Genomic DNA, 24,043 nt, shown 5'->3' on the forward strand with positions numbered 1-24,043 from the left:
GGGCGAGGACACCAGGACGCGCAGGTCCACCCTTATCAGGTCAACAACTGGGAGAGGCTGTGGTGCAGAGGCCGTGGGACAAAGAGCACGGCTGGGAGGGCAGGAGCCGAGAACTCTGCACTTTATCCTGCTTCAGAGACATTTTAGCTTTGCTTGAAGCTACTGATTCTCTAATACTTAAATTATACCTAGTTCTGACCTGTAGTGAAAAGAGGTAAACAACACTCCAAAGTCAGCTAGCATGAGGAAGAGAGCACACTCCGAGAGGACCTTGGAAAAGAGAATCAGTCTGCTTTTATTGTTGCACCAATAGACCAGCCACAATTTGGAAGGGATGATAAGGTTAAAACCATAATAATCATCAGAGCAACTTAAATACAAAGGTATTTAACATGGCTTTACAGTGACATGATGCCTTAATAAATTAAGGAAACTGGCCGCTCACTGCAGGCCACCTCACTTCATGTTCTTGACGAAGTCTTCTCCTTTCTTGATAGAGGCTTTTAGCTCAGGGATGGCCTCGGCGATCATCTTCTCTTCGAAAGGTGAGACTTTGCCGATGCCCAGGTTCTTCTCCAGCCCCTTTTTCTGAATGGGGGGAACATTTGAAAATCAACTTTCCACAAATGCGCTACAGAAAACCCAACTGGTACCTTCATCACCCCTGCCAGGACCACTACAGCTCCAACTCTGGGCTGGGCAGCTGCTGACCCCATCTGAGTGGACAGCGGGTCTGAGCCCAGATCAAGGGCTTAGGCTTCGGCGAGACCATCCCGATGGGGTCCTCGCCCAGTCCTTTACTGTGCATGCATCTTGGACAATCATATTCCCAAATTTGTTTCCTTAGCTACACAGCAAGCATTTCATCTATCTCCCAGGAGGCTGGGAAAGGTGCTAGGACAACTCGGCATAGCACCCGGCTCAGAAAGTACCCACAATCAGTAGCACTTAGTACTACCCTCCCTGATAGCACAAATACTTCTGGGTTCTAGTCTCTTCCCCACACTGGCCAAGGACTGAATATTCACCTGAATTGTATATAAATATGTAGGTGAATATCTGACATCAGTAAAACAAGTGTCTCATCGGCCAAAACTACGCCGTTTGTGCAACAGCTACAAACTTAGCTCCAAGGTGACTCCCCACAAAGCTTCTCCTGAGACCAGCCCGTGTACTCCTCACCTGGGGGTCGGCTACACCTCTTCACCTGCTCTCACCTGAGCCCTGACTGAGGCCACCGACATCCGTCCCCACTACACGGAGGCCAAGGCCCCGTGCCACGTCTGTCCCTCTGAACTTCAGCGTGTGTATGGGAAAGGCCTAAGGGGTAGTCTAAGTCACACATCTGTTCACATGTGAAATGAAACCTGGCATGATGGTCTCCGAGACCTGGTGGATTTTGCTCACTGAAGACTCAGCCAAGAAGACCACAGAGCTGCCCGTCTCCTGTCTGGTCACATGGGGCTGAAGTTAGCACGTGACCAGGTGGGCTCCATCCCAGAGGCACACTCCCAGGAGGAAAACCAGTGGGGTGGGATCAAGGAACTGGGAATGCCTGAACCTAAGCCCACAGGCACACACCCCTCCAGGCCTCCTGGGAGCAGAAAGAGACTGGGTGCAGGGAAAGCTTTTCTCAGTGCCTCTCTGGCCATGCTGACAGCATCTCCTCAGTTACCACGTGGGCAGCTGCTCAGTACCCGTCATCAAGTGCGGTGAGCGTGATGCCGCTTGATGCGAGATCTCCCCAGCTCTTTATTCTGCAATGGGCTTCCACCTCAAAAGCCCAAGCCGCGCCCAGCAGTGGGCTATGGCTGCTGCACATGGACATCTGCACTGCGGGGCCACAGGACAGGACATGCTCGTGAACATTAAGTGCGGAACCCCCTCCAGGATACATACCCCCAACAGCAGTGGCGTGGAGAAGTAGGTGCAGTCTGTCTCCTGGGACTTAACAAAGGAGCACTCAACGACTCCTTCCTTTCCATTCATTGCATCCACAAGGGAGAAGACAAAGCGGGCGCCAGCATACGCCATGGACAGGGTGGCAGAGCCTAGGAAGCAAGGCAGGTCGGCCCAGCCAGCACTGCCCCAGAACCCAGGGCAGTCTGCTCTGCCGCCCAAGCACCTGCAGCTCACCACTGGGGAATTCTGACTGGCATCACTGAATTTTACTTTCTTTGGAATGGCAGGGAACTGGCTTTGATCTCAAAAATCACCCCACTCCCACAGCAAGCCAAGCTGCCCTCTCTACAGAACCTTCTTATTGAGCGAAGGTCGATGGAGCACAGGAAATGGCCTGCTCCTTACTGGACAAGCAGCCTCTTTCTCCCACTCCAACCTCTCTGGGCATTGGTTTTGGGACCTACCCGCCCGAGGGCCGAGACCCCACCTGCTCCAGCTTTGGCCTGCACCACCTCCGTGCCGGCCTCCTGGATCCGTGCAGTGAGCGTTGTCAGCTGGTCTTGGGGAAAGTCCACCTTGGGAGTGCACTGCAAGCCAAGCCGTGGGTCAGGTGAACACTTCTGGGACCACCCCGGTGCAAGGTGCAAAGCCCCCAGGCCCACCCCGACCCCCCCCCCCCTTACAGCGGGCTCCCCTGCCTCCACCGCACGAGAAACCAAGGCCTTTGCTTTATAAAGAAAGGACAAAGACAAAGCAGCTTTGCTGGGAGGCGTGGTGAGCCCCTATTCTTGTTTTTAAAGAACTCTTTACATTTTGGACTAATTTAAGAGGAAAGTATTATAGAGTAGACATACATACAGATTTCCTTTCCCCAGCTTTCCCCAATACTGACACCTCTGTAACTAGTGCAGTTATGACAATCAGGAGACTGACACCTATTACTTAGACCACACACCTTATTCAAATCTCACCATTTCCCCCACTACTGTCCCTTTTCTGTTCCAAGATCCTACTTGGGACCTGACCTTCTTGACATTTGTACTGATCACTAAGTCTGCAGAATACTGGGTCAATGTGGATGTGTGAGATGTTTTCTCATGATTTTCTTATGAGACTCTGCATTTTTGGCAAAAATACTAGAAATATTTTGTGTCCTCCTTAGTGCACTAGACTTGAGGAGTATGGGGTCAATCTACTCTTACTCCTGGGTATTGATAAGTGGCCGAGGCTGGTCTTGAACGTGCAATCCTGTCTTGGCCTCCCATGTACTGGATTATAGGCATGTGCCACCATGCCCAGCTCTTTTTTATTTTAAAGATAAGGTCAAGCCAGGATGTGGTGGTACACGCTTGTAATCCCACCATTTGGGAGGCTGAGACAGGAGGATCACGGTTTGTGGACTGCCTCAGCAACTACTTAGTGAGGTCCTTTGCAATTCAGTGAGACCCTGTTTCAGAATAAAGAATAAAAAAATAGAACTGGGGCTGGGGGTGTAGCTTAGAGGTAGAATACCCCTAGGTTCCATCTATCCCAGTACCACACACACCACACACCACACACCACACACACACACACACACACACACACACACACACACACACACACACAGTGATCCTCTAACTCCCAAGTGCCGGGACTGCAGGTGCTGCCATGGTAACTGGCTTCTCACTTTTAAATAAGCACCTTTGCCTGCTCTAGCAGAAATGCAAGAGATGTTTGTTTCCCACAGCAGTTCCCATTGTGTAGTGAGTGTCTTCTGATTCCATATGGCCCCACTGGCCAGTGAGGAAAGCCCAGGAAGCCCGGGTGGGCTGCTGCCACAGCGGCAATCCCTTCCCAACAGTGGACAGCTCCATCCTTTCCAGCCAGTCCTGAGTGTTTAAGGAGAGCCTGGAACAGTGTTTGTGATCTTCAAGCAACATCCCACATGCACGTAAACGTACCTGAGAAATCAGGGGGATGATGGTCTTCCCTGCATGGCCGCCAATGACAGGAACATTGACGCGAGCTGGATCCAAACCCTGCTCAGATGATGAGCTTGATTAGTTGTCAACAGCTAATATACACGCATCGTATCCATCTAAAGCACCAGTACCGGAAAAATCTGACAACTCAGAACAAACAAAGGAAGCAGGGAAGGTACACTTCCCACCCCAGCAAATGGCGAGGGGAGCCATGCTTTCTCTCTGGGGAGGTTGTTATAGGCTCCCCCTTCACAACGAGCCCAAAGCGCATGCCTCCCCATTGGGCTGACATCCTCTTGGAATAAGAGACGGTAGCTCTTTTCTCCATTATCCATGGAGAAGACCAAACGTATGTCCCCACGCTCTGCCGCAGAGAGCAAGTCAATTTCCTTTTTCCTGTTTCAGAGCGAAAGTTAAGCCTATCCCATGAAACCCAGGGGTGAGAAGTCTGGCAACCCAAAACTCACTGGGATGGATGGAAAGAACGAAGGATCAAAATGGCACGGTTCAAGTTAGCAGGGCTTGCTAGAGGCTACCTGACTTGTTAAACTGGAGGTAAAGAGCCTGAGAATTTGTGACCCAGACAAAAAAGAACCTGGTGGAAGTGATGGCAGGGAGTGGGGGAGCTAACAAAGTAATACCCCCTTCCCCAAATACTATGGCTAAATGCTCGGCCAGCCCAATGTCAGGAGGAGTCCAGCGAAAGGAAGGCTGGACTCCGAGTAGGCAGCCACAATGCTGCAGGGAACCAAAAAACCTGTTTACCAGAGAGCAGTACCGAGGCCTTGCGCGGTCACCAGGGACAGTAAGACGTAGGCCTTGCTGTGTGTGTGTGTGTGTGTGTGTGGTAGCGGGGGTTGAACCCAGAGGCATTCTACCTCCAAGCTACACCCTCACCCCATTTTATTTTTCATTTGGACACAGAGTCTCACCATATTACTGTAGCCGAGGCTGGCTTTGAACCTGTGATTCTCCTGTCTCCCCCAAGTACTGGGATTACAGGTGTGGGGCCTCCATACCAGGCTAGTCCCGCTTTTGAATTAATCTTTTAATATGAAGGATAAATGATGTTTTAATGCTGGGTGCTAAGACAATTGTAGGAACAGTCAGCCAGGGAAGAGCAAAGTTATGGAGTGGAAGAACACAGTTATGAGCAGAGCAGAGAAGGTAAACAGTGGGGGACGTGTGAGCCAAGGTGAAAGGCGGTGCAGCAAAGTGGGCTCAAGATGGCCAAGAGAAACCAGGCATGGTGGCACATGCTTGTAATCTCAGGAGGCTGGTCACAGGTTTGAGGACAGCCTCAGCAAGCAACGAGACTTAAATACCTAGTAAGACCCTGTTTCAAAACAAAACAAGGGCTAGAGATGAGCTGGGCATGGTGGCACATGCCTGTAATCCCAGTACTTGGTAGGCTGAGACAGGAAGATCACAGGTTCGAGGACAACCTCAGCAAGTAGTGGACTCTCATGAACATAGCAAGACTGGGGGTATAGGTCAGAGGTAGGATGCTTCTGGGTTCAATCCCCAGCACAAAAAAGAATGGCCAAGAGAACTCAGGAGAAAAACAGACCCTACAAATTAAACAGTTCACGTCAGTGAAGCTTGTCAATGAGCAGCTTCTCTGGCAAAGGCCAAGATTCCTCGACCCCAGCTTTAATCAGTCTAGTTTCTAAGCTGAGACAGCTCTGCCTAACAGAACCTTCAGCGAGAACACAGACGCCGTATGTGGCTACCACGTCTGAATTGTGGCTGATTGATGTGCCAAAGGACATACAGTTTTACTTACTAGCCACTGGCCAATGTGCAGCAGTGCAGGCCTTGGCCTGGGGAAGGGCATGCTGGAGCCCCGCAGTACAGCACCAGCCGCGCAGACGCTGGGCCTGGCCCCCGCCGGCTCACTTTCAGATTCAGCAGCTCTCACCCCTACCTTCATTCCCTGTGGGTCCTACCACATTCTGAACATACCTGTGCTCACTAAACTGGTCACTTCATTGTCTCATCCTCCACTACTCAGAGCCCCCGAGGCCAGGGGCCAAACCTGATGGATTCCCGTGACCCCTGACATCTAGAATAGGTCCTCACATGTGAGCTGCAGTATTAAAGTGGAGCACAGGGGACTAAGGTGAGGGCCAACAGTCCTGTGTGGGCACCTACCACCAGGCTGTGTGCAAGACCAGCTACTCCCTGCTGCTGACCAGCTCTCCGTGCTGGCAAAGTCAACAACAATGGCTTGAAACTCAAGGACACTTTTTGAGCCCAGAAAAAGTGGTTCTGCTGAGTCCACAACCAAAATTATTTGCAAAAGCAGCCTGTGAAAGGCACCTGGGACCCCAGTCTCAGCACCAAATCAAATCTACCTAAGGACAAACACGGCAGTTCAGTTCCCTCCCAGGTAAGCCATGAATGACTCAAGAAAGGAAGTCAGGACTAGAGGCCCCAGGTGATCCTGGTATCAAGATTTCTGGAGCTGGGTGTGGTGGTGCACACCTGTAATCTCAGTACTTGGGAGGCTGAGACAGGATTATCACAGGTTTGAGGACAGTCTCAGCAAGTAGTGAGATTCTCATCAAAATAAAAAATAAACTAACTTAAAAAAGAATTCCTGGAACTTTCTTTAAGAGCTTCATGGCTGCTGATGTTACCACTTTTGTCTAAGGACTGGCAGGTAAACCCTAGCAATACTTGGTCCCAGGAGCAACATGAAAAGGGAAGACAATCCAAACATTAAAAAAACCCAAGGAGTCTGAACCCGACGCACCTGGGAAGAGGCCAAGGGCAGAGGGCCGAGCTGGCCAGCTATCAGAACCTGCAGGGACCTGCTGCAGATGCTCCAAGAAAATGTGCTTTCCACCAAGGGGACAAGCTATAAAGACCTTTATATTTCCTGTCCAGGTGGCCTGTTGTCCCGGGGCCCATAAGTGAGCAAGTGTAGCTAGAGTTCAGAAGGCAACCTGAGCCGGGTGTGGTGGCGCACGCTTATAATCCCCATGCTTGGGAGGCAGAGACAGGAGGATCACGCAGGTTCAAAGCCAGCCACGCTGGCTTAAGAGACCCTGTTTCCAAATAAAAAATATATATATAAAAAATAGGTCTGGGAGTGTAGCCCGGAGGTAGAAGGGCTTCCAGGAACCCTAGTACCCCCCCCACACACACACACACAAAAGAAGGCAACCTGAATAACACTGGTGCAGCCCTTACCTTTAGCTCTGCAACAAAGGTGTTGGCTCTGACAATGTCCAGGGTTGTCACACCAAAGATCTTATTGGGGTTGTACACCCCATGTTTCTTGAAAACTTCCGACGTGATAGGGATGGTGGAGTTAACCTAGGAAGTCCAAGACACAGGCATGACTTGCCCTGCTTTCTGAGAGCAGAACCAAGCAAGAGAAGGAAATGTCTTTATCAAGTCCAAAGATGATACATTAAATCGCCCCATCTGATAAGTGTTTACAGGCAAACCTTCTGCAAGACAGGATGGTCATATACTGTGTACACAGAACACCCTTCATTGCATGAGAAGACACTTATCCCTTGGTGGCCATTAGACACCAGCTTGGGCAGGGGATGCTGGTTCCACGGGGCAGCTTCTGCTTGACTGGGGCTTACTGAAAGCTGATGCACCAGGCTCCAAGTCCCAGCTCTGTCCTTCTGTGTGTGACACTGGGCAAGTCACCTGAACTCCCTAGGACCTGGCTCCTTTATCTACAGATACAGAAATATAGTAACTATCTCGGGGGGGGGGGGGCAGGGGCACACGCTTGTAATCCCAGGATTTGGGAGGCCAAGACAGGAGGATCAGATATTGCAGCCAGCCTCAACTACTCAGTGAGGACCTCTGCAATTTAGTGAGATCCTGTTTCCAAATAAGGAATAAAAATAGGACTGGGGGTGTTGCTCAGAAGTAAAATGCCCCTATTAAGGATACGCAAAAAAGATATAACAGAATCCAACAGCAGCATTTGTATTAGGCACTGGTTAGCTCCCCAACAAAAGAAACTGGTACTATCTACTTTTCACCATCCACCTGAAAAGATAAGAGGAGCAGCAGTCCCACCCCTCAGTGCTGCCACTGCCCCCTCAGGGATCCTTGCTGCACTCGGACGCCAGGACCCAGAATCAACCAGGAGGAGGGAAGCAGAGGGTGGCTGTTAAATACAACCCTAAGCTCTGCCAGCTCAGGCCTGGGGCCCACAGCATCCTCTTGGTGTGGGCACAGCACTTGGGAGTTTCTGCGCAGGGCTGGGGTGGCTGTGAGTGCCAATGACTGTGTGTCCTAAGAGTGAAGAGACAGGAATGACGGGGACCCAGGAACTGCAAACTCTGAGTGAAATACAATAAAAGAAGGCCACTACACCCCCAGACCCGCAAAAAAAAAAAAAAAAAAAAAAAAAAGAAGGCCACTACAACTATAGCTGAAAAGAGACTAGAATACTGATTATTTCTAGGTGGGAAACCAAGACACAGAGCAGGGAGGTATCTGCCCAAAGGCACAGCTGGCTGAAAGAACCAGAATCAAATTTAGTTCGTGCCAGAAGGCATCATTTGGAAGTAAATTTCAGGACCTCTTATCAGTGCATCTAACGTGTCCACCTCACACTGGAATCTGCCTATTCTCCTGTCACAATGTCAAATTCTCTGCCAGCGGGGCACTATCAGCACAGCACCAGCACCGACCCACCTGCACTTACCGGGTTGGCAATGATGCAGATCATGGCTTCAGGGCAGTGCTGGGCACAGCCAGCAGCCAGGGTGGCCACAATCGTGGCATTGGTGTTGAACAGGTCATCCCGTGTCATGCCTGAAATGACCCAAAGCAAAACGTCCACAAAGAACACGACAAATTTACCACTAAGTGCTCAGGGCCAGTACTTATTATTATAGGAAATTCAGCTTGAGCAAGAAAGGGTTCCCATTCTAAGTAAATTTATCTTGTTGGGAAAACAGGTGAGTGTGGCAAGTGTCACAGCAGAGGCCTGCGGGGGTTAGGGAAGGGTCACGGCTGAGAAGGATCATCAGGGATTAGTAAGAATCCCAAGGTGGAGGCAGGTGGAGGGAAGGGCAGCCTAGGCACTGGGACAGGGGAGAAGCACAGCAGTTACTGACAGTTTTAAATCCAAGCCCATAAGCAACCTTTACCCCATGGCAATGAGAGCCTCTGGGTGTTTACTGCAGCTGAGAGGTCAAATTCAATCCTTTTATAAATTTATTTATTTTGTGGGTCTGGGGATGGAACCCAGGGGCATTCAACCTCCGAGCTATACCCCCTGCCCTATTTTTTTTTTTTATTCTTTATGAGGCTGTCTGCGAACCGCAATCCTCTGGTCTCAGCCTCCCAAGTGCTGGGACTACGAGTATGCGCCACCACGCCTGGCTCCTTTTTTGTTTTTAAAAAATTCAATACCTTTTTAATAGTCCCCCTCTCAGCCAACATAGAGGGAGAAGCCTTGAACACATACCCGGTTTTCTGGGGACTCCAGCTGGAATCACCACCACATCACAACCTTTCAGACAGTCTGGCAGCTGCTCAGGTCCCAGGTAGCCTAGAAAAAAAGCATCCCACAAGAACATCTCACCTTTTCTGATCAGCAGAGGCCTCAAAGAGACAAAGCCTGGGAAGAGCAGCCCCTACGTGGATCCAAGGCCTCAGCCGAGGCCAGAGGGCCCCACCTGTGAAGCAATCACGGCTCATCACCAAGGATGCTTACTCCTGTTATTTAGGGATAAAAGAACTGTTCAAAGATTTCAGGAAAATTTGCTACCAGGGCCAATTATCTTTCATTTTGACCTGCTTCTTATTGCAGGATTTCTCAAAAACCCAAAAGTCAAATATGCAACTTGTCGGGTGTGGTGGCGCACACTTGTAATCCCAGCATTCGGAAGGCTGAGACTGGAAGATCGCGGTTCATGGACAGCCTCACTTAGTGAGGCCCTCCACAACTTAGTGAGACCCTGCTTCAAAATAAAGAATAAAAAATAGGGCAGGGATGTAGCTCGGAGGTCGAATGCCCCCGGGGGGTTCCATCACCAGACCCACACACACACACAAAAAGCAACTCAAAAAGAAAATGAGCAAACTGGTTCAGAGAACTATGGAAGGCTCATAAAAACAATTCCACAGTCAATCTCTAGAACTCTTTATGCCAGTGGGCAACAGCATCAGTACAACCTTCAGCAATTCGGTATTTTATAGCTAGAACTTCAAACTCAGTTAATAGTATTAAGACCATCATTTAGGTCTTAAGTAGTAAGAAACAATGTAAAAATATTTATCAGGACTTATGAACTGCCCAATGTTCAACAAAATGGATGCAAAAAGATAAGTAATATGCCAGGTATGGTGGCACACACTTGTAATCCCAGCATTCAGGAGGCTGAGACAGGAGGATTGCTGTTTGAGGACAGCCTCAGCTACTTAGTGAGGCCCTTTGCAACTCAGTGAGACCCTATTTCAAAATAAAATAAAAAATTGGGCTGGGGGTGTAACTCGGAGGTAGAATGCCCCTGGATTCCATCCTCAGAACCACAAAAACATTGCCGGGCGTGGTGGCGCACGCTTGTAATCCCCGCGCTTGGGAGGCAGAAACAGGAGGATCGCGCAGGTTCGAAGCCAGCCCCGCGCGCTGGCTTAGGAGACCCTGTTTCCAAAAAAAAAAAAATGTAAAAATAGGTCTGGGAGTGTAGCCCGGAGGTACAAGGGCTTCCAGGAACCCCAGTACCACCAAAAAAAAAAAAAAAAAAAAAAAAAAAAAAAAAAAAAAAAGAACCACAAAAACAAAAACGATAATAAATTACAGGATATGCTTTAAAAATGACTTTACCAAGAATTTGGTAACATAAAAAAATGCTGCTACATTGTGAAGGCCAAATACACAGGATACATGTCCATATGTAACTGAACGTCCACGATGGCCCTGCTCTGTGGAAGGACACGTTTCCCTCAGATTGTCCCTGCTCTGGAATCACAGGTCAGGAGAACACTGCAGTGGAGGGAAGGCGGACAGTACAATGGTGCTCCCTGGCACTTCCCCTTCCTCATATTACCTTTCAAATTAAAAAGAGCAAACAAATGGGAGACTGGACTACCTTGTTTTCCCAAGACACTGCTGTTTAAACTTGTATAGACTGAAGTCCCAGTGTAATCATTTGTAAACTTTAATTCTAAAATCAACATGAAACCCCAAGTCTCTTAACACTTGGTTCCACTTAAGATCTTAATCTAGAACTCTGATCCTGGGTCAATGGAGAAGACGGCTCAGCCAACAGGGTGGGTGTGCCCAGTACCTTTCACATTCGCTCTGGTCTCAATGTGGCTCAGATCCGCAGCCACCCCAGGTGTGTGAGCGATGTCGTAGAGGGTCAGGCGGCTCACTAGGGGGCTGTTCTTCAGGAGGAGTGAGAGGGGCTGCCCAATTCCTCCAGAAGCTCCAAGCACAGCTACTTTAGCATTGTTCTGAAAAGAGGCACAGAAACAGCATTAAAAGGACTTCATTGAATGGTATCTTGCAAAATATGCCACTGACTTCCTTCCTTCCTTCCTTCCTTCCTTTCTTTTCTTTCTTTTTGGTGGTGGTACTGGGGTTCCTAGAAGCCCTTCTACCTCCGGGCTACACTCCGAGACCTATTTTTTATTTTTTATTTGGAAACAGGGTCTCTTAAGCCAGCGCGATCCTCCTGTCTCCACCTCCCAAGTGTGGGGATTACAATCGTGCACCACCAAGCCCAGCTAGTTTCTTTTTATTGAAGTGGTGTCAAAGCAAGCTATAGTTCAGCAGGGAGAACTTATGTCTACAGATATGAGACTCAGGGCTATAATCCAAACACCCTTCTAGAAGATAAAGGGCTCCGTTCACTCAGGCAGCTATAATGAAAACAGCAACCCTGAGTGTGCAGTTTTGAAAACTGTAAACAAACACTGAGGCCCTAGTAACACTTGAGGTTGCAGGGATGAAGACCCCTGCTGGCTGAGGGGACTGAGTCAATCAGCTGCATTAGGAGCAATGGGAAAAGAGCTGGAAGAGAAGTACAGTTGTCCCTCAGCTAGGGGGTGCTGGCTCCAGAATGTCTCCCCTGGATACAAGCATACAAATCTCCAGAGGTATCTGCATAACCCTTGTACCCTGAGTCATCTCTAGACGACTTATAATACCTGATACAATGTGAATGCTATGTAAGCAATTGTTAGACTGTATTGATTGGGTAATAATGTCCCAGAAGTACAGAACTATTATTTTTCCTTTGTATTTTTTATCTGAGGCTGGCTGAATCTTTGGATGCAGAACATGTGGCTATGGAGGTCCAATTCTGTTTCCTACAGTAGATGGTAATTAATAATGGGCTTTAGTTATCAAAACCCAAACTACTGCCAAACCCAAAGAGCTTAGACAGCATGTTTCTGCTTAGGAGATAAGCTCTGAAAGCATGCAAGACAACCAAGATTTGAATTCAAACAGGTTCTGGTTTTGTTGCCATATCTTTTGTTTTCAAGCGGTCCTGTAAAAGTGACCCCAATTTCCCAGAACACCAAGCTAGCCAGTCCAACACAGACACACTTCTGCATCTTCACCATTCTGCCTGCAGTCATGGGGACTCCCATATCCTAGTCTTTCGGTTCCTTTTCTTTTCCCTTCCAAGACAGGGTTTCCCTGTGTTGCGCAGGCTGGCCTTGAACTCCTGGGCTCCAGTGAGCCTCCTGCCTCTGCCTACCTAGTAGCCGGAACTGCAGGTCCGGGCTGCCATGCCCACCTCTGTTCTGTTAGGCATCCTGCTGGTCCCACAAACCCAAATCCTCCCTACCCCTCTTTTTCTCAAGTGGCATTTGCATCCTGCCACACTTAAACTTCTAGAGCCATCTTTCTTTTCTCTCATCAGAGCCATCCAATCAGGACATGAAAGACATGGCAGCTCAAGCATGGTCCCAACCAGCTCCTTGTCCAACCCCATTCCATCCCCTAGGTGGATACTACTCAGTTCCACACCACCCTTCTTAACAGCCCAGGCCTCTATCATTTTATTCTCTTGCTCAAAAACCTTTGGAAGCTCCTCAGACCTTGACTATTCTGCTAAGCTGACCAGGGCAGTGATTCCAAAGTGGGAAGCATGAACAATCCCAAGGGAGGAGGAGAAAGAACAGAAAAAGGTCAAGAACACAGAGAAGTAATCGCTACACGGAATGAACTGACCTGGTGTTCTCACCAGGATTTTTTTTTTTTTTTAACTAGGGATTGAACTCAAGGGCACTCTACCACTAAACTAGACCCTTAGTCCTTTTCATTTTTTATTTCAAGACAGGGTTGTACTAAGTTGCCCAGTGGCCTCAAACTTGCAAGCCTCCAAGTCGGACATGATGGTACAAACTTATAATCCCAGTATTTGGGAGGCTGAGACAGAATTGCAGGTTCTTGGCCAAGCTCAGCAACTTAGCGAGATCCTACTTCAGAGTAAAAAATAAAACAGGGCTGGGGACAGACATAGCTCGGAAACAGAATGCCGCTGGAGACCTCAATTCCCAGGACTACATGTTTGTGATCCTCCTGTCTCAGCCTCCCAGTACTTGGGATTATAGGTCTGGGCCACCACACCCAGCTTCACTGGGTGCTTAAGTGTATCAGTCTCATATGTTATAGGAGGTGAACACATCCTGGGAAAAGGAAATGAGGCTTCCTCACTCAGTTCTGTGCTTTCATTGTGCTGAGGTGATTTCCTGTTTGAATAAAATGTCATCACTTTATAAATAATATGTATAATATTAATATACATTAACAAAGGTGGTAACATATTTTACCACTGTACTATTGGCCCAAGCCTACTGTTCTGTCTGTGTAGGATCTCCACCTGTATGTCCAACTGGCATTTAAAACTGAGCTCCTGAATCATCCCCCAAACATGTTCTCTTTCAGAAGTCTTGCCCATCTCAGCAAACCTTGACTCTGAGAATCAAACTTGGGTATCATCTATGATTCCACCTCCTCTCCTACCCCTCCCTCATCCAGCCAATCATCAGTAAACACCACTGGCTCCAGTCAAAAGTATCCAGAACCCAGTTACCACATCCACAGCTGTCACCCAGATTACAAGCTCCTTTCATTTTCCCCTCACCTAAGACCATTTGCTAAGAGGGGGGTAAGGCCAAATCATTACTCTGCTAACACCTTGAAATGGCTGCTCCATTTTCAGGAAAACGCCAGTTTTATAAGGCCTGCTCTTTCCCCTGCATCCCTGTAAATACACTGGCTCTTCAGATTTTCAGATATTCCAGGCACCCCCAGGCTCTCAATTATCATTCCCTACCTAGAACACTTCACGAGGAACTCTGCTTCCTTTGGGGCTTTACTCAAATGTCACATTCTGGGCGAGCCTTACCCTGGCTGGTCTAAAGTTGCAACCCTCTTCCCTGACAACCCCTCCTCCCCCTGCTTTTATCCTTCCATGCTCAGCACTAGCGAAGTTACCTTATAATGGGGGAGAGACAATGTAAGTAAAACATATAGTTAATTCCACGAGGACAGAGCATTTCCTATTTTGTTCACTGCTTTATTTCCGGTGCCTAGGCTGGATACCATCAAGATTCAATCACCAGGATGGGGTGTAGCTAGCTCGGCGGTAGAGCGCTGCCTGCTTGGCATGCACAAGGCCTAGGGTTCAAATCTCAGCACCTTGACAACCAACCACCCTATGCCCCCTTTACCTTCTTCCCTCCGCTCAGCTGCCTGCTCTCTACTGCTCAGCCTCAGTCTGCATCATCTCCACCTACCCTAAGTTAACTCATTTCTAGCTCTGGTGCTACTTCTTACTCATCTTGGCTCCCCTTGCAGCTCCCACCACAACAATTGGTTAGCACAGATTCTCAAAATGCCTATTTGTACGTTTATTTTTCAAAGGGATACACTATACTGAAAATGAAGGGCATATCCTAAACAAGAAATTTAGAATCCCCTTCAATAACCACCTCCAGTTTGGTTGTGGTATGTGAGGCAACACAGCTGCCTCCCGGTTCTCAAATTTCGGTTGTATTAAGACTGAGGGACACCTGATAAAAATACAGAGGTCCACGTCCTATTCTCCCTTAATATGCCTGGACCTCTGTTCTTTTATTAGTTTCAAGAGAGATTCTAACCCGCACCAGAGTTTGAAAAGAACCTTCTCTTAGAAGATGGCTAAATATAGCTTAGGCTTAAGTGGTCCCAGGCCAAGTCAGGCACTGTCAAGACACCCGGGGTGCAGGCCCAGTCCACGCACAGCAGAAAGGATCCTTCCAAAAGACTGGGAGAAAACAGAATGCTCAGACTCTTAGAGGGAAGGCCACTGGTGGGGATGGTCAGGCACACAGGGTTTTACTCCTTTAGCTAAATGAATGTGTAAGTCACCTTGCCCAGGTCTGTCCTCGGAGGTTCAGTCGCCTCCTATGGAGTTAATATTATACATGACTTCCCTCATTCATGCTCAACTCTCGCGGATCCTGCAAGGGGAACCATACTACGTATGTCCAAACAACGGAAGGTTGCATAAAAAAAATAAGTTAAACTTAGTTCCGGATCGAGAGCCCTGGCTTCTCAACTTCGAAGGAGTCCAGGCCAAGAGCAGACCCCGAGGGAGACCTGGGGTGGGGGGCTCTGCGTTAGGGCACACGCCCTGAAACCCGGCCCCCTCGCCTTCTCCGCGCTTCCTCCCCCGCACTTCCCTCCCGGCGGTCACTGCACCACGGCCTCCAGCCAGTGCTGGGCGGCCCTGCGGTCCCGGCTGAGCAGCAGCAGGGTCAAAGGCGCGTGCGAGCCAGGGACACACGTGGCCGGGCCAGGGGTCCCCGCCTACAGGTCGCCCCTTGTGGGGGTTACCTGAGCCGAGGTGCTGAAGCTGCGGCGGAGAGCTGCGCCGACAGGCCGGGCGAGGGCGGAGAACATGGCTGGGGCAGGCGGGGCACACTCCGGCAAGCACCAGAGACGGATGCAGGCAGGTGACTCCAACGACCTCCACACTGCGCAGCGCCGCCGGGCTCCGCTCCTCTTGGACTCGCGAGAGCGGCGCGACTTCCGGCCCCGCCCACCTCCAGATCTCGCGATAGGTCGGCCACTTCCGGGCTTTGGGGAGGAAAGCCCGGCTACGCCCCTGGCAACCCCTGGGCGTCCTGCTGGGTCTTCTCTCGCTTCTCTCGGTGGCGGGTGGGGAGGCCTCGGACGGAGCGGGAGGGAGAGGCTGCGCCCGAGAGGTGGAAAAGGACGGGCTTAGGCTGGAAGCGCTGTAGAGGAGCCGATTTCCAGGTGGGGCTCCAGAGGCTCTGAGAGGAGCCCGGCCAAGGTCGCGCAGCAGGTCAGGCGGAGTGAGTCTGGGACCTGAACCCCGACCTCCACCAAACCCACCCCTCTTGCCTCTGGAGCGCGCGGGAGGGGATCTCTGAGCTTCAGAAGATAAGGGAGAGGAAGAGAAGTTGATGGGGGGCATCAGTTCACTTCCGTGCACCTGCCAGTGCCGTGGTCTCGAGGTGCACGGACCTTCAGGTTACAGTTTACAAAGCTTTACAGACACCACTACGGATAATAGCGAACACTAGCACTGACATAGCACCAGGCACTGTTCTACGAGCTATCCATGAGCACAATCCTACCTCCGGGTGGAAACAGGCATTGACTTTTGCAGTCATCCGTGCTGTGAACACGGCCCCGCTGTTTCTTCTATACGAAGACACTTTGAGTCTACCCGAACAGAAAGTAGAGCTAGGTTCCTGCTCACAAGGAGTTACTCATTTAAGGCTTTAATTATAAAGTTCACCCCCCTCCTCTGCCTCTCCTATTTTTCTGGCCATGCAGAGATGCCTCAGATACAGTCCTTGCCTTCAAAATTTTCAGAGTCAAGGTAGATGTGTCACGGTTGTTCCCTTGATAGAGGAATGTAAACCCAGATGGACCAATGTCTGAGTCTGCTTGGGGACAGTGATTGGGGAAGCAGATGTGGAAATAATAGCACAAGCACCAAAGAACAAACCGACACTGGGGAGTTCTTCGTGGTTGCCTTACTCTTTTCTCTCTCCACTTGTCTGGTGAGCTACTAAGATGTACTGGTCTAGTGTCGGAGCTGTGAAGAAGAGCCACACATCTGCCTTTTAGGAGCTCAGTCTAGTGGGAGAGACAGATCAATTGCAAGCAGCCACATGGGCAACGTAAGAGAAGTTATGCAGTGCCTGGAAACACAGAGGAGGGGGATCTACCCAGAATTGGAGTGAGGGACACATGGGAGGACCTTCCAGAAGATGAGCTATCTAAGTTGAGATGTGCCAAAAGAGTGGATGGTACTTAGTTGGAACATTCAACTCCAGAGGAGGGCAAGAGCCCTCCTTTAGAAATCAGCTATCAAAGGAGGGGTTTTGGGAGGTGGGCTTTTTTTTTTTTTTTTTTTTTTTTTTGCAGGTCTGGGGATAGAACCCAGGGGCATTCGACCTGCAGGCTACACCCCCTGCCCTATTTTTTTATGCTTTATTTTGAAACAGGATCTCACTGAGTTGTGGAGGGCCTCACTGAGTAGTTGAGGCTGTCTGTGAACCACGATCCTCCTGTCTCAGCCTCCCAAATGCTGGGACTACAAGCGTGCCCCACCACACCCGGCTTGGAATGGTTTTATTTATTTTTTTACATATATTTTTATTGGTGCATTCTGGTCAAACATCACATTGGAATACAAGACTTGTGAGAGTATACAAGCATATATCATCCAATTAGCCCTTATCCTGTTCCCGTTTCATTCCCTTCCCCTCCCTCGATCCCAAGCTTGATTTGGTGATTAACTTTGATACATTTGTTTATGTACATCATGAGTTTCAAAGAGATTCTGTCTTCCCCCATCCCATCCCCTCTGATTGGTCACCTTGATTGCTCTTCCATGGGGCCCTTTCTTCAACTAGCTCTCCTCCCATTACCCATTTCTTCCTAGTTTTTGCATATTAGGGAAGCATCTGATTTTCTATTTTCTGTGATGTTTCTCTGTGTATGCCATATTGCAAGTTCCGTTCCCGCCCCTGAAGGCCCCGCCGCCGGCCTTGCCCCCTGGCAGACTCTAATGCTGGCCTCGCTGGCTCCAGCAATGGCCTTGCCTCATGGCAGGCCCTGATCCCTGCCCCTTGCTGGCCCCGGCACCGGCCTAACCCCTTGGCAGGCTCCGATCCCAGCCTCGAAGGCCCCTGCACCGGCCCTGCCTCACGGCAGGCTTCAATCCCGGCTTTGCTGGCCCCGGCACCAGTCTCGCCCCTCGGCAGGCTCTGATTCCAGCCTTGGAGGCCCCAGCACCGGCCTTGCCTCACGGCAGGCTCCAATCCCAGCTTTGCTGGCCCCGGCACCAGCCTCACCCCTCAGCAGGCTCTGATCCTGGCCTCGGAGACCCCAGCACTGGCCTTTTGGAATGGTTTTGGATGAGATCAGAAAAGCCAGATTGTGCAGGGTCTTGGAATGTTAGCTAAGAAGTTTGTATTTTATTCCTTGGGAAGCAAGGCTATCAAGCTTTTATGAGGCCACCAGAACTGTGTTTGAGGGAGATTAGACTGACCTTGCATGCTAAGGATTTCAACAAAAACTGGGGGGGGGGCGCAGGGAGGTTGTTTAGGATACTACCCAATGAGATGATAAAGACCATCTTTATGGTGGTAGCCATAGAAACAAAGGTGGAGCCATTGGGGGAGAGTGCTCAAGAGCAGATTGGATAAGAGTTTGTACTCACCTAGGTTTGAGAAATAAATGAAATGGGTATGGAGAATCAGACAGAGAAGTATCTATGTCTAGAAAAAAGGAAGTTGGATGTTGTGTGGAAGGAAGACTGGCTGAAGAAAAGCAAAAGAGTCCCATTTTAGATGGGCTGAAATGGGAACCGTGGTGAATTGTCCATGTAGAAATATAAATAAAGATGGGTAAGCTGGTATGGCAGCACATACCTGTAGGCCAGCACTTGGGAAGCAGAGGTGGGAGGGTCACTTGAGCCCCTGACTTTGAGATCAACCTGAGTATCTCAAAAACAAAACAAAACAAACAAAAAAAACCCTCCAGGCATGGTGGTGCATGCCTGTAATCCCAGTACTTGGGAGCTGAGACAGGAAGATCACAGATTTGAGGACTGCCTCAGCAAATAGTGAGACTCATCAACCTAGCAAGACCCTATTTCAGAATAAAAATAAAATAGGGCGGGGGGTGTAGATGAGAGGTTCAATCACCAGTATCAAAACAGAAAAGAAGGAAAAAAATATTAGTGGACAAATGGGGAGCTACTCCAAGAAGAAATGTGGGATTGAAACTCCAGAGAGGCCAGGGTAAAGTCAGTCCTGTAGAGGGAATGGTTGAGGTCATGAGAGAGAAACTGGAATGACAGATTCTCGGGCTTACTCCCAAGGCTGGGCTCAGCCCCCTCCACATCTCTCCTCATCCTGTCCTGTTGGCATCCATGGGGAAGGAACTCACGACCTCCAGAGTCCTCTACTTGGGTCAGCCCAAACAACTTGACTCTTGAAAACCTTCACATTCAGCTCCTATATGCTTTCCTCTAAATCCCAAAATTATTATTCATAGTCTTAACAGTTGTGGCATCAATTGCTGACTTGATAGCAGGCACTGTGCTTAGTGTTTTGCGCATGTAACCAACACCGAACGCAGGGCGGTGCACTTGCCAGGCAAGCGCTTTGCCACCGAGCTACATCCCAGTGGCAAAGCGCTTGCCTGGCAAGTGCACCGCCCTGGGTTCGGTCCCCAGTCCAAAAAGACCAAAAAAAAAAAAAAAAGACCCCCTTTAAAAAAATAAGCTAAGAACTAACGAGCTGGCTCACAGCCAAGAAGCAGAATGTGACCATAAAGCAGTGTATGTCTTCATCTCCACTCTTTCTTTAAACCTTTGCTTGCCCTTGGATTACATCTAGTTACCAAGTCAGACTTATTACAATAACTTAATGTCCTATTCATATTAATAATAAAACTCTCAGCTAGGCGTGGGGGCACACACTTGTAATCCCAGCTTTTGAGAGGCCAAGACAGGAGGATCACAGTTTGAGGACGGCCTTGGCTACTTAGGCCTTTTGAAATTCGGGTGAGATCCTGTTTCAAAATAAAGAATAAAAAATAGGGCTTGGAATGTCACTCAGAGGCAGAATGCCCCTGGGTCCATCCCTGGTACTGCAAAAATAAACAAACAGAACAAAACTTTGAATTTAAGGTTAAAACTTCAACTGGGTGTGGTGGTGCATGCCTGTAATCCCAGTACTTGGGAGGTTGAGACAGGAGGATTGAAGGTTCAAGACTAGCTTTGGCAATTTAGAGTGCCAACAACCTAGTGAGATTCTCTTTTAAAAACAAAAAGTAAAACCGGGAGTGGTGATGCACGCTTGTAATCCCAACAAGGGTCTCAGCCTTGGGAGGCTGAGACCAGAGGATCGCAGTTCACGGACAGCCTCAGCTACTTAGTGAGGCACTCTGCAACTTAGTGAGACCCGGTTTCAAAATAAAGAATAAAAAATAGGGCAGGAGGTGTAGCTCAGAGGTTGAACGTCCCTGGGTTCCATCCCCAGACCCGCAAAAAAAAAAAAAAAAAAGAAAAGAAAAAGCATAAAAAACAAAAAGTAAGTGGGGCTGGGAGTGTAGCTTGAAGGTAGAATGCCTCTGGGTTCAATCCCTGGTACCACAAAAAACAAATAAAAACTGATTTTCCTTTCTCAAGCTTGCTATGGGCTCCTGCATTTCAGGAGGAGAGTTCTTGACTTCTCTGTTCTTCATCTTGCTTCCTCATTCATTCATTCTTTTTTTTTTGTGTGTGGTACTGGAGATTGAACCAAGGGACATTCTTCCTCTGAGCTACACCCCAGCCCTATTTCATTTTTATTTTGAAACAGGGTCTTGCTAGGTTGATGAGTCTCTCACTACTCGCTGAGGCTGGTCTTGAACCTGTGATCCTCCTTTCTCCGCCTCCCTAATGCTAGGATTACAGGCATGTGCCACCATGCCCAGCTGCTTCCTCCCTCTTCTGCCCTACCCAGGTGACTGTGGCTTCTACAGTTCTCCTGACCAGGAGGTTGTGTCTCAAATCTGCTGCTTTGAGTATCTCTCTCAGCCCTTTGTTTCTGGAATCCTCTACTATCTGATATTGGTCCATTCTCTCTTTAGGTGGCCCTCTTGGGCTAAGTCCCTTTAAGATGGCTTCTGGTCGGCCTTTTCTCCTGCCTGGTCCACTTCTGGTCTACTTGAAACAGGTACCCTTTGCACCAACAACCTTTGGGGGACATAGGCCATTCCCAGCAGCTGCCTCTCTTGTTTGCTACCAGCAAGCCTGCCTCCAACGTTCCCAGCCCTCTGCCTTGTGCCAGCGTCACCCTCTGAGCCTGCACAAGCTTCAGTGAACAAGGCTGAGATTTCTTCTGGTTTTATAAATTATTCCATGGAAGTTGAGACTTGTGAATGTCTGAACTGAGAAAGAAGGATGCTAACGTGGCAAGAACTTGGGGATGCTAACAGGAAAAGGGTGGGGAGTTAGGCGGGAGAGGACGAGATCAACGTTGCTTAGCCTCTGTGACTGGGAGAAAGCGCAGAAAGGTACCAGACAGCAGTGGATGGGGCGGGCGTTCACCCCATGGCCTTAGTTTTCCCAGGCAAGAACTAGAAAACAGAGAAGTTGCTCTGTGGGGACCAGAACAGGTTGAGAAGATTTGGATAACAGTTACAGCTACTGGGGAAATGCTGGGCATATGACGGTAGGTGAGTAAGCTACTGCTAGTGGCTGTGAGGGCCCCGGCAAAGCTCTGAAGTGTGCATGTGCTGGGTGCCTAAGTCCTCATGGTGTGCACAGCCCAGGGCCCACACCGAGGTCATGGGTGATGCATACAGCTTTGCAGCCAAGCTCACATGCATGTTCATATCCAGAAACACATGAACACATGGATCTACACATGGAACTTATTTTTTATTTATGTCCAGTTTTCATACAGTAAAGTATAGATGGGTCTTAAGTGCTCAATTAAGTTTTGACAGTTTTCACCCTTTGAACCATGACCCCAAATGAACTAGAACACATTATTATTCTAGAAAGTTTCCTCATGCTTGTTTTCATCAGTTTCCAAATACAACTATTTCTTGATTTCTCTTACCATACTTCATTTTGTCTGTTCGTTGTATATAAAAATTTATAAGTCCAGGCACGGTGGTGCATACCTGTAATCCCATTATCTGGGATCACAGGTTCATGGCCAGCCTCAGCAACTTAGTGAGGCCCTCAACAACTTAGTGAGACCCTGTTTAGGTCAGAGGTGGAAGGCCCCAGGGTTCAATCCCCAGTACCATGTACAAAAATATACAAATACATTGAAATCTCCCTTACCCTGTTCTATACATCTACATGTATTGACTCTTTTATATCTTAAATAGTAGGCTAAGATCACAATCATGGACTGTCATATTTTGGGGGAAATAAATGTGTGTGTGTGTGTGTGTGTGTGTGTGTGTGTGTGCGCGCGCGCGCGCGCGCGCGCGCGTGTTTGTATTTCAGATCCCTGGAGTAAAATGAGCTAGAATGGTCATCATTCTCCCTTGCATGAGAGTTTTGTTTATTTTTCTCTAGGTGCTCTAAGATATTGGAAATTAAAGACATATTTGAAAACAGAGCCTTACCTAGATAAGAAGCTTTAATTTTCACTGGTAACTCACAGGAAGTCAGAGGGTTTAGCTCCCCAGGATCTGTCCCAGGAGGACAGCTAGGAGCTGGTGGATTGGTACCAGCAGAGCCAGCAAGAAGCTGCCAGCAAGGGGCTCCCCAAAGCCAAGAGTCCCCAGGTCTAAAGTGGAGAATAGGAGCGGGGGATGTGGCTCGAAGGTGGAATGCTTCTGTGTTCAGTCCTCAGTACCCCCCCCCCCAGTAAGTAACTAAAATGTGGCTCCTTGCCACTTGGGAGGCGGAGACAGGAGGATCGCGCAGGTTCGAAGCCAGCCGCACTGGCTTAAGAGACCCTGTTTCCAAATATAAAAAAAAGTATAAAATAGGTCTGGGAGTGTAGCCCGGATATAGAAGGGCTTCCAGGAACCCCAGTACCACCAAAAAAAAAAAAAAAAAAAAGAGAGAGAGAGACCTTGTTTCCAAATAAAAATATAAAAAATAGGTCTGGGAGTGTAGCCCGGAGGTAGAAGGGCTTCCAGAAACAAGGGCTTCCAGAAACCCCAGAACCACCAAAAAAAAAAAAAAAAAAAAAAAAAGTAGCTCCTTTGTGGGAAGCCGCGGCAGAGGCCCAACCCTTCCAGAAACAGTCGTGCCCAGGAACCACTGTCCCAAGAGCACCCCTGCCCCAGAGCCAGAGCCCACCTCTGTGCCCAGCAGCCACTCTCCACCCAGCCCTCCCTGCCGTGATCCAACAGCCACGAGCCCCCGGGCCATCACCTACTGCTCTCCAGGTACAGAGCCGCATGACTCTCCCAGGCCCGAGAGAACATTTTCTTCCCCTGCACCCTCTCACCCTCCTCCCTGTTGTCCGGCCTCCTGCTCAGTTGCCCTCACCTGGTCCCTTGCTAGGTGAGAGCTCTATAGGAGCCGCACGATAACAGCACCTGTTTATTCCCTTATACTGCCCTTCCTGCTTGCCTTCATTTCCTTGTTCATTGTCTGCATTCCAGGCTAGACTGTAACCTCTGTATGGGTAGGTCTTGGTTATCTCCGTTTTTTTCCCAGTGGTTGCCATCTAGTAGTTACTCAATAATTCCTTGCTAAATGACCAAATGAGTTGGTGGTTATTATACAGCCTACTTGGTATTATGTGTCTCCATATGTTGCATTCAGTATTTTATTCTCCTCTACACACATTTTGCTTCCAGTTTTTTTTTTTTTGGGGGGGGGGGTCTGGGGATGGGACCCAGAGCCATTCGACCTCCGAGCTATACCCCCTGCCCTATTATTTAATCTTTATTTTGAAACAAGGTCTCACTAAGTTGCAGAGGGCCTCACTAAGTAGCTGAGGCTGTCCTTGAACCGTGATCCTTCGGTCTCTGCCTCCCGAATGCTGGGATTACAAGCATGTGTGTCACCACGCCCAGCATTGCTTTCAAGTTTTGAGGCCTTCCTGATCACTCACATTATCAAGTTTGAAGCTATCTTAAAGAGTTTAATTCAGTATTGTATTTTGTGGTCATTCATCCTAAATAGAAAGTGGCACGCTAAACTTGTACATTATTGATTCTTTCCAGTAGG

General features: G+C 48.9%; 1 protein-coding gene across 2 annotated transcripts; it reads right to left on the reverse strand.

Annotated features, from left to right (window-relative positions):
- Positions 1-456: 456 nt before the first annotated feature.
- Positions 457-15,762, reverse strand: MDH2 (malate dehydrogenase 2; the record flags this gene model as incomplete). Of its 2 annotated transcripts, XM_080703420.1 has the most annotated exons (9): positions 457-588; positions 1,900-2,051; positions 2,390-2,489; positions 3,846-3,923; positions 7,065-7,190; positions 8,554-8,663; positions 9,322-9,405; positions 11,147-11,315; positions 15,697-15,762. In XM_080703420.1, 9 exons carry the CDS (start codon positions 15,760-15,762, stop codon positions 457-459), a joined length of 1,017 nt encoding a protein of 338 aa, XP_080559546.1. The 2 variants fall into 2 exon arrangements, with proteins under 2 accessions (XP_080559546.1, XP_080559547.1); XM_080703421.1 differs by lacking the exon at positions 7,065-7,190.
- Positions 15,763-24,043: the final 8,281 nt, after the last annotated feature.

This window comes from Muscardinus avellanarius (assembly GCF_963383645.1).
Source record: "Muscardinus avellanarius genome assembly, chromosome: 10".
Taxonomy (NCBI): Eukaryota; Metazoa; Chordata; class Mammalia; order Rodentia; family Gliridae; genus Muscardinus; species Muscardinus avellanarius.